The 13,988-nt window shown below is 39.0% G+C and overlaps 1 protein-coding gene across 1 annotated transcript in view; it reads right to left on the bottom strand.

The window, feature by feature from the left end:
• Window positions 1–9: 9 nt before the first annotated feature.
• Window positions 10–13,988, bottom strand: part of ADAMTSL1 (ADAMTS like 1) — a 259,610-nt gene continuing 245,631 nt past the window's right edge. The window contains exons 24-29 of the mRNA XM_088130277.1: window positions 12,988–13,188; window positions 11,678–11,858; window positions 10,000–10,207; window positions 7,217–7,326; window positions 5,725–5,945; window positions 10–3,978 (exon numbers count right to left, since the gene is read on the bottom strand). Coding sequence (XP_087986403.1) covers window positions 3,872–3,978; window positions 5,725–5,945; window positions 7,217–7,326; window positions 10,000–10,207; window positions 11,678–11,858; window positions 12,988–13,188 — 1,028 coding nt within the window. The 3' untranslated portion in view covers window positions 10–3,871. The remainder of the gene's footprint in view (window positions 3,979–5,724; window positions 5,946–7,216; window positions 7,327–9,999; window positions 10,208–11,677; window positions 11,859–12,987; window positions 13,189–13,988) is intronic.

The following is a 13,988-nucleotide window of genomic DNA, read 5'->3' as shown; positions in this document are numbered from 1 at the left end:
ACAAGAAAGTAAATAAATAAGATGCATTATTTGTACACAAAATTATATAACAAGTTTTTTTTTAAAGGGGAGGGGAACTGCCTCCTGTAATATTTGTCAACCTTAACAAGAAACTTACATGGATGCTGTCAAGTCACAATTCATGAAACATTTGCAATTACATTCATAGGCTGCAAGCCTTTGCTCAGATACAGACATGTCAGTTGTAGAGGGACTCAACCCAGAGTTGGATAGGGCTTGATTGAAGTAGGAACTGTACTTCAATTCAGGAGCTCTCTGGGTTGCAAGGGCATATAAACAGCACTGACAACACAAAGATGCCTACCTGGAGCTTCTCTCTGCGCTGAAATGAGCAGGGAAGCCAGCTGTAGTGGGAGCCTCATTCGCACCTATATTCCAGCACCCCCAAAACATTGCACCAATGTTCAGTGGTGTTCCCTGGATTCATTTCATAGAGAATTTCCAAAAGGCCATCATCCAAAAGAGTTTAGCTACTGAAGTCTGATATTCTAGTGAACATCTATTTATTTTTCTGATGAGAAAAACAGACACCACATTACTGTTAAGGAAGGGATCTTCTGTTTGCAGAATATCCTCTCCACGCCACCCCCTTTGTTGCAGTTTTCTCGGTATGCAATGAATGTAGTCAAGGTTAAACACAAAAATAGGAGCAGGCAGTACATTATCACTGTTATTACAAAAACATTGCAGAAGTATAACAGAAAAATCTCTTCTCCCCTCCTGCCCTCCCCCATAGTTCCATCTGGACAAAGTAATGTACAATTATTCGTATTGCACTTTTTATACAAGAAATTCTAATAAATATACACAAATGATACATTTACATAACATAGAAAGACATTCTTTTTTTTTTTTTTTTACATAAATGTTGCATTGATTCATAGCAACACAGTAACTCAGAGACCCATCTGAAAAGAGAGTAAATTCTCTGCCAGACACATTTTGGAAAGCCCAAAACAGAAGGCAATTTAATCTGGCAGACCTGACATTGACCTCATCAGAGAACTTCCAGACTTGCTTTAAAATACACAGGTAATAAAAAGCTACAACCTGTCAATGCTACCTTCAGCACACGTTTTATTACTAAATACAAGCCAAGGATTCTCTGCAAACACACCCAAGGCGCAGCTATTGCCTTTTATAGTGCTCGTACTCGTGCTCAACCCAAACCCCAGAACTGAAGACTCCACCTACCCAACTGAAGACGTTTAGATATAAAATGTGCACCACAGATCGTGATCTTCCTGTTTGAAGACTCTCCTCTGGAAATACAAAATACCAATTGATTTAAAGGAGCCCAATCCTTCATCTTGCTAAAGCACAGCTTTGGATAATTACTAGAGACCTACAATCACTGTACCCTGGGTGTAGAACCATCACACCTGCCAAGTATTGTGTCAGAGTCAGCCCCCAAAGCAAGATAAACCAACCACATGCTTCTTCTAACACGACCATGTAAGGGTCCAGCAGCCTACAGGAACCACCTCATTCATTTGCTCGGCTTTTGGACCAGACTCTAAAAAGCACAAAGGACATTGTGTAGACCTGATGGCTGTATCATCTAGGCTGCCTTTCCTTCTCTTTAATAGTAGCCTGGAAATACAGTATGCAATCTGTGTGAGTTGTGTCAGGGGCAACCCATGTTTCACAACAGGGCTGTGTGTTTCAGAAATGACCTCTTACAGTTCATTAAAACAGCCCATCTTTTTTGCCAATTCCACTGCATTAAGGAATTGACTTACACTGCAATTCTCAAGGCAGCCACAGTGTGTTTTTAGGCTCATATGGTATCTAGAAAGATAAGCTGCTTTAATGAACAGCAGAGATGTGGAGCTCTGGACCATTTCTGAAAGGCACTCAGCTCTATTTGACAATCTCCAGAAAGCAGACAAGCTATGGAATTATTCCTAAGCCAAGGAGGCATCTGAAGGGGGATCTCAAGATCACTGCAACAGCATGTCAATCAGAGCTTCTATTCTCCGAAAGAGATGTATTTCAGAGCTGTCAGGTCTTGGCTCCAAGCAGTTTAGCACAATCAGTTTGTGAACTTCATCCTGTTTAATAAAAATATTTTGGTTTTTTTTTTGTGAGGGTCATGAAATGGGAAGCACCCAGATTAATTGTCTTTTTCTGTGTCATCTGCTTCAAGTGAGAAAACAGTTCAGTTAGTATCATATTTCATCAGGTCTGAGAGGGTGTTTAAAATTTACCTATGCATTGTTCCACATAGGGGGCATCATGGTAGCATGGAGTACTCTGCACCAGCAATCCACTGATCCATTTTAAACATGACGCCAAACTCATGAAACCTCTAATTTCAATGTAGGAAACCTATACAGAGTTGTATGGATTGTGTTCTACTTACGTAGTGGAAAGGGGATGAGGTTGAACAGGTGTTACCAACCTCTTTCAAAAGATATTTTTGCACAAATGGGTTCTTGTATTCCTCTTAGTATTTGTCTCATACTTTCTCTTTCATTATTGCAAAATATTTGTTTTTTTATTCTCACTGTGCATCAGGTACCTATACATTCTTCCACCCTAATTTCTTCTTAATGTTTTAGTTTTTTATTAGTTTTTAACTAATTTATATTAGTAAGATGTGAAGCTAATGTGATGGAAACCTCTTGAGTATTTTCCTATAGTTTCATCAGATTCAAAATTTATCAAGAGTAATATCAGGAGATGGAGGCAACTACATAGAATATATTTAGTTATACTTTTTTTAAAAAAAATGAATAAATTAAAAAGAATTCCAAGCCTTCGGTAAGTGAGGAAGAGATTGGTACCTGGACAGCAAGGAACCAGAATGAACTGTAATGTGATAGCAGTGTTAATCTTTGGTACACCTTTCTTCCAAATCTGAGTGGCATTGCTCCCCATGCATTTCAGCCACATTATTAAAAATGGAATTTATTCTAATGTAGCATTTTGGGGGTCAGAGCTGTACCTCCTGAGGATAACAAAAGCAGAAAACCCCAAATTGTAGCATAACAAAGATATACAGCTATGATAAACTCATTATGGATAAAGACAAGCCATCATTTCCTCAAATGTACAAACAATCACTTGGGAAGTATGAGATAGTGAGAATTTTACCACTCTCTTACTTCCCCATATTTCTAATTACATTTTTCCTAACTCAGTGGCCTCCAGAGGTGTTGGCATGGGAAATTCCCATCACCACTGACAATTTCTAGCCAAAAAGTTCTCACTGGTAAGCCTCTGTGGCAAAATTGCAAAAACTCAAGAATATAACACTGCACACTACCAGCTTTCCAAATGGTGACGGTGAGCATACCATGGTAAATCTTGATCTGGTGAGTGGATTCACTGGAAGTGTGCCAGTTCCAATGTTACCCAGTTTGCAATGTGGCAATTGTCCATTTTTAATCTCTGCTTTCCGTATCTTTCAAGCCCCATTCCGATTCACGTACTAGTAATCTAGTCGGGCATCTGGTATCCAGTTGCTTCCACGTCTTTCTTCAGTCCATCAAGGGCCCCCAGGGATGTCTTCTAGGCGGTTCCATTTCCAATATGCTCTCTCTCTCTCTCACTCTCTTGGCCTCCACCCTCATAATGAACTGTGACTTGCTGCATTTGTTTCCCATCATTAGGAGGGAAACCCTGTCAAGGTCATTTTTTCGAAACAACAAATGACTCTGTTAAAAGAGATTTCTTAACAAGAAAAAGAGAGAGGGAGATAAAGGAAAAATAAATAAATAAATGGCAAATGAGGCAATGCTTTTCCCATTTTCCTTTTCTCAAGCAGCTCTTCTCAGGAACAGAGCAGAGCAAGAGCAAGGCCATCGATAGCTAAATCCACTCTTTCTTTCTTTTGCTGATGCCTTCATGCTTTTCCACATGTTCCACAGCAGCGTGACTTGAACTGTGCTAGCTGGCAGAGCTTTAACTGCTTCACCTTCTCACAATACCTGGTGGTATCTCTGCACTCAACTAGGAAAAAGGGGAGAGGAGTAAGAAAAAAAAGGGGACAACAATCTCATCTTGGATCTTCTGGTTGGCTCGCTTTAGAACATCTGTAGTTACTTGGACGGAAGATGATTCTGAACTTAAGTCAATCCCACCTCCAAAAGAAAAACTGAAATATGAACATGCCCAAAAAGTCCTATAAAATGCCAAGGTGCCCCACCCTGACAGCCCAGGATTGTCAGCTTCAGCTGAAACTAGTCCTAGTGATTTCCCCTCCCTGATAAATGTGTAAGGAGTCAGGACTAATTAACTAACTGAATTAGTAGGTAGATATTAATTGAATTAATAATAAAATAAATAAGATACCTCATATCTAAAATTATTTGAACCCTATCTGCTTTATACCAAGCATTTTCTCTCACATATAAATCACTTCTGTACACAGGAATACATAAGTACAAACACTTACATTCCCCTCCTTCTTTCAAGCAGGATGAAGGTGAGACAAGAGGAAGGGATAGATGTGTGGGGAAGAGAAGAGAAAAAAAGAGCAGCCTGGTACAGGGAGTTCAGATAGATGTGCGCTATAGAAGCATGAAGGAGAGTTGCTACATTGGGTCTATTGAAATGCTCAGTGAAAAATCAGAATATTGCCCTATCAAGTTCATGACCTTCATTGCTTATACATTAATGTTCAGAATATGGGAAAGAAAAAAGATGACCTTGACCTTAGTATAGGAAGATCCAGGAAAAGACTCACCTATCAGCAATTGATTCCCATCCCACCCATCTTATTATACTTGCAATGTATGAACAAAAAGTACATGTAATTTTTTCAAAGCTCTTTTTAGAGGGTATTGAATGGAGAGAATGGGATACAGAGTTAAAGCTCCCTGGCTATTCTTACCAGGTGAGTGTAAGCTGTGTGGGTGACAACTTTTTAAAATAATTATTTGATTTAAAAAAAGGACAGAAAAGATCCAACAGAGGATCTAGAGATATGGCACCTTTAAGCAAACACTCTTGTGTATTTCAAGCTATGATTTTTGTCTGGTTTCATTAATGACAATGTCCTTTCTTAATTAGTATTCCTAAGAATGACTACAGAATTCCACTTTTTATGGTGTTTGCACATTATATGGGAAGCTAGACTTTCTTCTCAAGGAAGAGAGTTTTATCACATATAATCCGATTAGAAATCTGAGAAGCAGAGAATTAATGTAATTACATGTAGAAGAACTATAACTACAGGTGGTTAACAACTGTCGTGTTTAGTGACGGTTCAAACTTACAATGGCACTGAAACAGTAGTTTTACAACCAGTCCTTGCACTTACGATGGTTGCAGCATCCCCATGGTCACATGATTGCAATCTGGGCACTTGACAACCAGCATGCATTTATGATGGTCGCAGAGTCCCATGGTCACGTGATTGCCATTTGCAACCTTCACAGCCAGCTTCCAACAAGCAAAGTCAATGGGGAAGCTGGCAGGAGGTTGCAAGTTGTGGTCACATGACATCGCACTTAACTACCGTGGGTGATTCACTTCAGGACCACAATGAAAATGATGTTGTAAGTCGCATGTAGTAATATGAAGTTTCACTTAACAACCGTGTTGCTTAGCAGTGGAATTGCCGGTTCCAATTGCAGTCGTTAAGTGCCGATTACCTATACTTGTAGGGAGAGATGTGTGAATCTCTCACAAGAATATGCATATTCAGACCGCTGCTTTGCCCATTGACTAGAGTGTGAAATTATAGAGACGTACTATTTTCACATGGAGTGATGTTGCACCGCTGCCAGTTAGCAGGCCTTGGTCTCCAGGCACATAAGTGATCTTGCACAGGTTTGTTGGTATGAACACGTACACATTCCACTCTTCTAGATTGGAAGCCGTAGTTCCCACAGGTAGCAGTACACAAAGTCCACAGACTGACTCTCCAGTGTACACCACAGGCATCTGTCCAGCAGTTCTGAGTGCTTAAAGGCCTTTGGGAAAAAAAATACAGAAAATACAGAAAATGCAGAAAACAACAATATTTGCATATATCTTTTAGGGAAACTGATTCAAGATTGTCCAAACAGGAATTGAACTAGGGTTAACTTCAGAGGTATTTGGATCTCAAGAATAAGCATTGACAAAAACGTCTTCACAAGATACTGTGAAGACAGTCCTATCAAGTTGTATAATATATTCTGATTTTGCTAGTCACAAGGCAAGGCCTCCAAATTAAAATAGCTTCCGCTGGAGCTTCAACCACATCTCTGTTCCCCATACACAGATGAATGCAAATATATTCAAACATTAGGAAGATGGTAGAAAAGCATATACAGGTAGTCCTCACCTGATGTGATGGAATATATCTATGAGGAGGAGACTGATGTGGGAGATCAAGGCTATCAGGAAGGAGGGGATGCATTCCAGGAGGGGGGAGGAGGCAAGAGGCAGCATAGTCCGCAGGCGGAGCATGAGAACAGAAAGAGATTCAGGATAACCACTCCCTAGAATCTCACAGGGTATATCCACTAGTTGCTGTAGTATAGATCTAGTTTGGCAAGATTCTGTCCATAAGGTCTAAGCAAATAAAGAAACTGTACTGTACTGTACTGTTTCATCGTCGTTCTTGGGCTAGGCCTGACACTTAACGACCACAATAGGGACTAGAAAATTTGTTCAGCGGGGTGGTTGTTAAGTGAGTCATGCCCAATTTTATGACCTTTTTTGCAGTGGTCATTAAGCAAATCACCACAGCTGTTAAGTGAATCCCATGGTTGTTAAACAAATCCCACAGTTCCCCATTGATTTTGCTTGCTGGAAGCTGGCTGGGAAGGTTGCAAATGGCAATCACGTGATCCTGGGACGCCGCAACTGTTGTAAATGCAAGCTGGTTGCCAAGCAATGGATTGCAATCACATGACCACGGGGGCACTGCAACAGTTGTAAGTGCGGGGACTGGTTGTAAGTCCCCTTGTTCAGCACCACTGTAACTTCAAACGGTCGCTAAATAAATGGTCATTAAGTGAAGACTACCTGTATTTTGCAGAAAAGGCTTGTGGTTATGATCCAGAAAAAAATATCTCACTATCCCAAAGAAAAAGCATTACTTCCTCCTAAATCATTAGAACAAGGAGGGAGCTGGAGACTTTATATATAATCAGTAAGACAAAAACATTCGTTGTGATTAGCAGTTATCATGTATTGCTGTGTGAGAACCGAAACACAGAGCTTCAGGTTTTTTCAAGGTGTCCGTGGGACCTACCTTGGAAGGGAACTGCACTGGTCAGCAGGCACAGAGACCCCATCCCTGGTCTGGCAGAAAACCTGCCTGTGCTGGAGTGCCAGACGAGATCCAACACAAGGCGCATTACACTGTTAACAAAGAAAAACAAGACACCAGCTAGAACAGATGTAAAAACTTTCACTTGCTGCCTGCCCAGAGTGGCAAGATATAGGATTTTTGAATCTGTGATAAACCATCAGGTTTGGCTGGTGGATTGAGCTTGACGAATTCTAAAATGGAAGAGGCTGTAGCAGAACAAAACTATACTTTACAGAAATAAGCATAAAGCATCTTATGCTTAGTGAAATGGGTCTGTGTGTATCTGTGTGTGTGTGTGCGCGAACATGTGTGTTTTGAGGGGTGTGTGCCTTCAAGTCATTTTGAGTCCTGGCAACTGCCAGGACAAGTCCATGAAGTTTTCTTCGCAAAATTTGGCTACAATTCTGATGTTTTGAACATATACAATAGGAAACCTTCAGAAAAGTTGCCATATTAATCTCCCTCAGCAAAGCTAGTAGAGTTGTGTAACTTGCTCACTCACTCAATTTGTTACCCCCTTTATAAATTCAACTATCTGAATAAACAAAATGTTTGTTTATCTCTGATTCTCATTTTCTCATCCCTTTTCTTGACTTGCAGTGTAAATTTTATTCTAGAAAAGTCACTGTATCTAGTCTGCTGGACATTTTACAACAAATATTTACGACAACTGATAGGGAACCAGTATAACACAGTATTAGGTAAGGCATATTTCCTAAAATGAATAATTGAAAAGGAAGACATGATTAGTTAAGCACTAGAAATTTAACGAATGCAGCTAATAAACTTGCATGAAACTTTTTCACTTATGATAGTGGAAATAAACCTTCACTCGTGATTTAGATTTAATCCTCTTCCTCTCTTTACAATGTAACATATTATGAGTGCTTGAAGCTTTCATTAATCCTTAAAAGTCCCACCAAAACCCTAAGGGATGTTTCTGGAGAGATACAAGGAATGGCTCGGTAAAATACGGTTAGTGAATATTTATCCAGAGATATTTAAGGAATACTGCCTTCAATGGGAAAAGATATAATAAGTTTAGTTTTGAACACAGATCTGCCTCAAAACAAAACAAAACAAAAACCACTAGGATAGAACATGATTTGATTATAATTCATTTCCAATTATCCTGTTCTTCTCAAAGAACACCATCCATTCTAGTCAGAGTCTGTCTTTAAAGTTTAAGTTGTTGAATTTGATTACTGGGATTCTCTCCAGGTCTCTAAAAAGATTAATTATTGGCATATTAGCTCCTAACATTTATATCAGTCCTGGCTCATCTGAAAGCTATGCACTGCTTGTCAGCTGAGGGGGTCTACTTGGCACAATTCTCGTCTTTCCTGTGATTGGGTTCTGAGCCTCAGACACACAATGTCCTTGGTAGCCTTAAGGTACGGTCGATCCCACCCTCTGATTACAAGTTTCTGAAGCAGGGAGAGGAAAGTAAGGACAAGGAGCGGGATGGGCAGAACGGAAAAACAGTTATGCTGTTATTTTCTTTGGTTTTCATGAAAGAAAACTACAGTTAGACTCATTCATGTTAATGTAACCAAAGATATTCCCAGCAAGGGTCTGGACATACTGCAAAAAGATTTGACTCCCTCGCTTCAGAGTATAAGTAAAAATTCCATCAGATTTCAAAACCATAATGTCAAAAGTTCAACTATAAACATGAGCAAAGGTTCTTTTTCTTTGAGAAATAATTGCATCAAATCCCCTTCTCTGGTATCATTACAAGAGCCATGTCAAAACTAGATTATAGGAGACAGGAATAATGGAAAGGCTTATTTTCAAAGGGTCAAAAGAATATGCTTCTTTCCTCTGCATTTTGGGAAAGCTCAAGAAATTGAGCTTGGCCAATAGGAATCTGATATCCTTTGGGATGAACTCTATGATACAATAATAAAAGTCCATTTATTTATACCCCATAATCTGTTCTTAATTGTAATTACAATAATCATTTGTGGACCTGCCTCAGAATGGAGCTGTATATGTTTCCATCGTGCTTAAAAAACTCCCCTCCTTTTCCTGGCTGGAGAAATATTATATTAGAAAGCCAAAAGGTCACCTGAAACAGATGAATTAATGCAGCTTTTGATAACTGAGCCTGGATATGACATCATGGCATGATATAAACTAAGAGTCACCTTTCTGAGGGACCTGGAAGACTGCATGCATTAAAAAAAAAAATTACCTGAAATTCCAAATTCCACATGGGAAAAATATATATACTGTATATATATTTTCTCCAGGCACTATCCTTAATAATAAATGTGGCATTCCTGTTCAATGCTGGAGCAAACATATTCTAGTACACACAAAAGAAGAACTTGTGTATGTTTATATATATGTGTGTATGGGTATGTATGTTTTAGTGCAGAGATCCTGCTGACTGAAAAATGACACATTTAGTTTTGCTTGAAGCCAGTGCATACTTTGCAATTATTCTTGGTCTATTCTACCAACCTGTATTCTACTTTCGTTCTGAAGATAGCCTCAACTCCATCCTATCACAACTGCCTCAGTCTTCCCCTTCCTTTTGACCTACTCATTCTTCCTTTGTATATTTGTTTCACAGTTCAATCCTTGTTTGTGTTCTCTATAAGACCAAACCACCTCAATAATATTTCTTTCATATTCAATACAACTAGACCTTTAACTACATTGGTATCTTTGCCCTCTCAGAAGCACAATGATTAGTGCTGGCCATGTGTACTTACCTGTCCCCAGGCAGAAGCTGCCCACTCCACACACAGCTGTCTGTTGCAGCTCTGGGTATCTACTGGACGCTTGGCAAGTTGAGCACAAATATCACTGGACACAGGAACGGAAATGCCAGCAGCACTCAGCTTTTGACAAGTCACCCTCCGGGACTGGATACCTCCCCCACAGCTTTGGGTACAATGAGACCATGATGTTACCATCCATCTAATGGGGAGATATAAGGGAGTAGAATTTTCAGTGAAATTACTTTGAAAGAACCGTAGGGATATTACAAAACTTCCAGTTTGTTTCTTCTGAAATAACACCCCATTGTCTGTTTGGCTAAAGCTAAAGGTTTCTTACTGTTGGCATCTAAACTTGGAAAAACTAAGTATTTCTCTCTGTTGAAGAACACAGATGGTGATGAATGGCAGAAATTGATCCAAACTCACATCACTCACACACAAATGAGAAATTATCAGTATATTTGGGATAACTGAATGATAAACAGTGTGTGTGTGTGTGTGTGTGTGTGTGTGTGCACGCGCACACACACACACTCATGAGATATATATGCCTTCGAGTTAGTCTTGACTCCTGGTGACTGCCTGGACAAGTCCTTGCAGTTTTCTTGGCAAGATTTCAAAAGTGACTTGCCATTGCCTACTTCCTAGGGCTGAGAGAAAATGACTGGCCCAAGGTTACCCAGCTCTCTTTGTGCCTAAGGCTGGACTAGAACTCAAGTCTCTTAGTTTCTAGCCTGGTACCTTAACCAGTACACCAAACTGGTTCTCTGTAACGGTATATTACACATGCATATACATGCTGTAGTATGTGTGTGTGTGTAATGAAAAAACACAGTGGTAAAAAAAAAGTTGTCAAGGAAAAACACTTTCTTCTTTGTATCTCATTATCTGAAAATCAAATCATATATTTTTCTGACCCATATAAATTTCAGTGCAACATTTCTGGTATCTTTCACTTTCCAAACATGTACATATTTCACCAGTTTCCAACGAAGTCAGGAGAGTGGAATGGATGATACTGGAGCTTAGGGAAAGGTGAGTGGGCATATCACTCCTACAGAAGTATTCCCCTAGCTGCTCAGAAATTTATAGATAGCGATGTGTACATTTCATAATTTGCTAACTCTTCTAAACCCAGCTATTTCTTGCAATTCATCTTGAGACTGTTTATATTAAAAGAGGTATATGAAATCTTATGTAAAAATAATAAAGCAGATTCTTCTACGGTAGCTAGTCCATGCTGATCTCAATATTTGCTTCTATGGTTGACACACAGCTCTGCTGTTACTTTGTGAGAAAACTGTTAGGCAAGATACTCAGATCATAGATACACAAGATAGTGTCTTATGCTGAGTCAGATCATTGCTTTATTTAGATCAGTAAAATCTGATGTGCTCAATTTTACATACTTGCATGTCAAGATGCATAGTATCTCAGACCAGCCAGGTTTTCCTTGGCAGTAGACATTCCTTCACAATAAATAAGACAGATGCTTTACTCTGTCCTGCAAAAGGACTCTTAATTCACCCCTGGCTGCCAGGCAGTTTAAAACTGATAAAGCAAGTTTCATTCTGATGCTTAGATAAGCACTTGTTCTATAAAGGTTAGTAATCATTGCTTCATTGTGATGTTTTTGACACACACTATACATTTCAATGGAAGGCCCAACCTTGAAGGACAATCTCTTCTATTGCATGCCACGGGCTGCAGATTTGGCTTGGGTTTTTCCAGGCAATGGGATATGTTGACTTGGGTTCCATTCAGTAAGCATTTCAGCTGATGATATTGTAGACCCTTGTTACCACAAGAGGCCGAACAAGGGGACATCTTATCCACTGACCACCCATAATCTGAAATCACAACAGATCAACAAAGTTAAAAAGTCTAACCTAGTCAATAGAAAGAATGATAAGAATGTACAGGAGCTCAAGGTGGCATACACAGTGCTGTGTGTGTGTGTGTGTGTGTGTGTGTGTAAGTAATAAAGGTTCTATCCAAACTATGCTAGCAAATCTGGAGAATAACAAGTGGCCAACAGATTGAAAGAGGTATGCTTGCATATCAGTACCAAAGAAAGGAGACTTAACAGATTGTTCAAACTATCACACAATATAATTCCACGTGCAAATAAAATAATGCTTAAGATCATCCAACACAGATTAGAGCCCTACATAGAAAGGGAAATGTCAGGAGTTCAAACTGGTTTTGAAAGGGCAAGGAATAAGCAACATTATTGCTCATGTATGCTTGTTAATTGACAAAGTTAAAGAATACAAAAAAAAAAAAGTCCACAGAACAATAACTTTGTAAGGTAGGTTGGAATGAGAAAGAGGTGACTCCCCAAAGGCACCCAGTAAGCTTCTGTAGTAGAGGGTGGACTAGAATCTCAGTCTCCCCACTCTTAGTCCAAGACCTTAATGACCTCATTATAATGCCTCTGCCAGTCGACTGCATTCTATCGACACAGTCATAGCTATCTATGGCAAATGGCTGTCTTTTTTTTTTCTCCTCAGGGTAAGCAATCTGACATAAAACCACTTGTGTTTATTTTTATACTTACAGAATCCAGGAAAAAAAATTCATCAGGAGGCAATACTTGGATAAAATACAATATTCCAAAATACTACTATTAAAATAATACAAAATATTACAAAATACTGTCCAGAAACTGTTTACTTTCGTATGAGATTTCTGTTTGGAATAAATGAAACAAGCACTAACTTTTGTGTTAGGTATTTCCTCAGACTCCCTCTGTATAGCCTACATGAAGCTCTGATAACATTCAGTGGCAAAGATGTACAAAAATTCAGAAAACCAGAATAGGGGTCATTTTTTTCTCCACAGAACTGTGTATTCAATTTGTTAGTTCAAAAGATCAGTTTGATTTCAGCTGTCATAATTTGCAGAAACTATAGGAAACTGAAGTTTATACCTGGAGGATTCCAGATTGAGTAAGGCTGCTCTAGAAATATATTTTACCTTGGATGGTCAGAGACGTTGTTTGTATAAGCAAGCCTGCCTCATTCTGAGCCTTGCAGCTGATTTCTCCCTGATAATCATTGCTGACATTCAGGATCTGGAGAATCTGACCAGATGCCAACACCTGATGGGGCAGATGGAAGGGATGGCCATCGTAAAACCAAGTGATGTTAGGAGTTGGATGACCATCTACTGGGCAGCCTAGAAGATAAAAAAAGCAGAAAAGTAGGTCAAAACTTAATACACTGGATAACCACTAATCATGTATTCTTGCTATAACAAAAACAGCTGGGGAGTCAAAAGTTGATAATGAAGCAATGAATCATCCATCCGTCCGTCATCTCTGCTTTACTACATTCAATTCAAAATCACTAATGATGTTAATATTAAAAGCAATGAAGTTAATAAACAAATTTATTAACTGAAACTAAAAAGCTGGTGCCTTAATCATCCTCCCAAGATGCCCCTAACAATACCTTTTAAATGATATCCTAGTGCTGGTCCAACATACACTGCTGCCCCACCCTCATCCTTCCTGAATAATTCAACCAGAATAGCAGTGGTATCTTTCGTCAACCTCTAATGGGGCAACATCTTCATCATACTGGGCAACAACAGGTGAATGATCATTATTACCACTTTCTGCTCATTGGCATCCACTATCTGAACATGCTGCCTCATTCTGCCTAATGATAGAGCTTGCCCTGGGTAAGCATTTCCTATAAAATAAATAATAAAAATAAAAAATAAAAAATAAAATAAAATAAAATAAAATAAAATAAATATGAGGAATGCAAGCATAAAAGTCAGGATATAAGGTTAGGGAGGTCTATTGAAACAGAAAGTATTACAAATAATATCAGTAGGATTAAATATTGATACATTTAAACGAACACTACAATCCAAAACTAAAAGTGCAGAAAGGTCAGCAGATGGTCAGTGTGCTACCAAAACTATCTGCCAAGTGAACTATTATTTATTAGGTTCATAGACTCAGAGAG

The sequence above is a fragment of the Python bivittatus genome, unplaced genomic scaffold, assembly GCF_059951505.1.
Source record: "Python bivittatus isolate LINGU-HERP-01145 unplaced genomic scaffold, Pbiv_v1 ctg000850_np1212, whole genome shotgun sequence".
NCBI classification, from domain to species: Eukaryota; Metazoa; Chordata; class Lepidosauria; order Squamata; family Pythonidae; genus Python; species Python bivittatus.
Note: the sequence above shows the minus strand (reverse complement) of the source record. Positions and strands in the feature narration are given on the sequence as shown.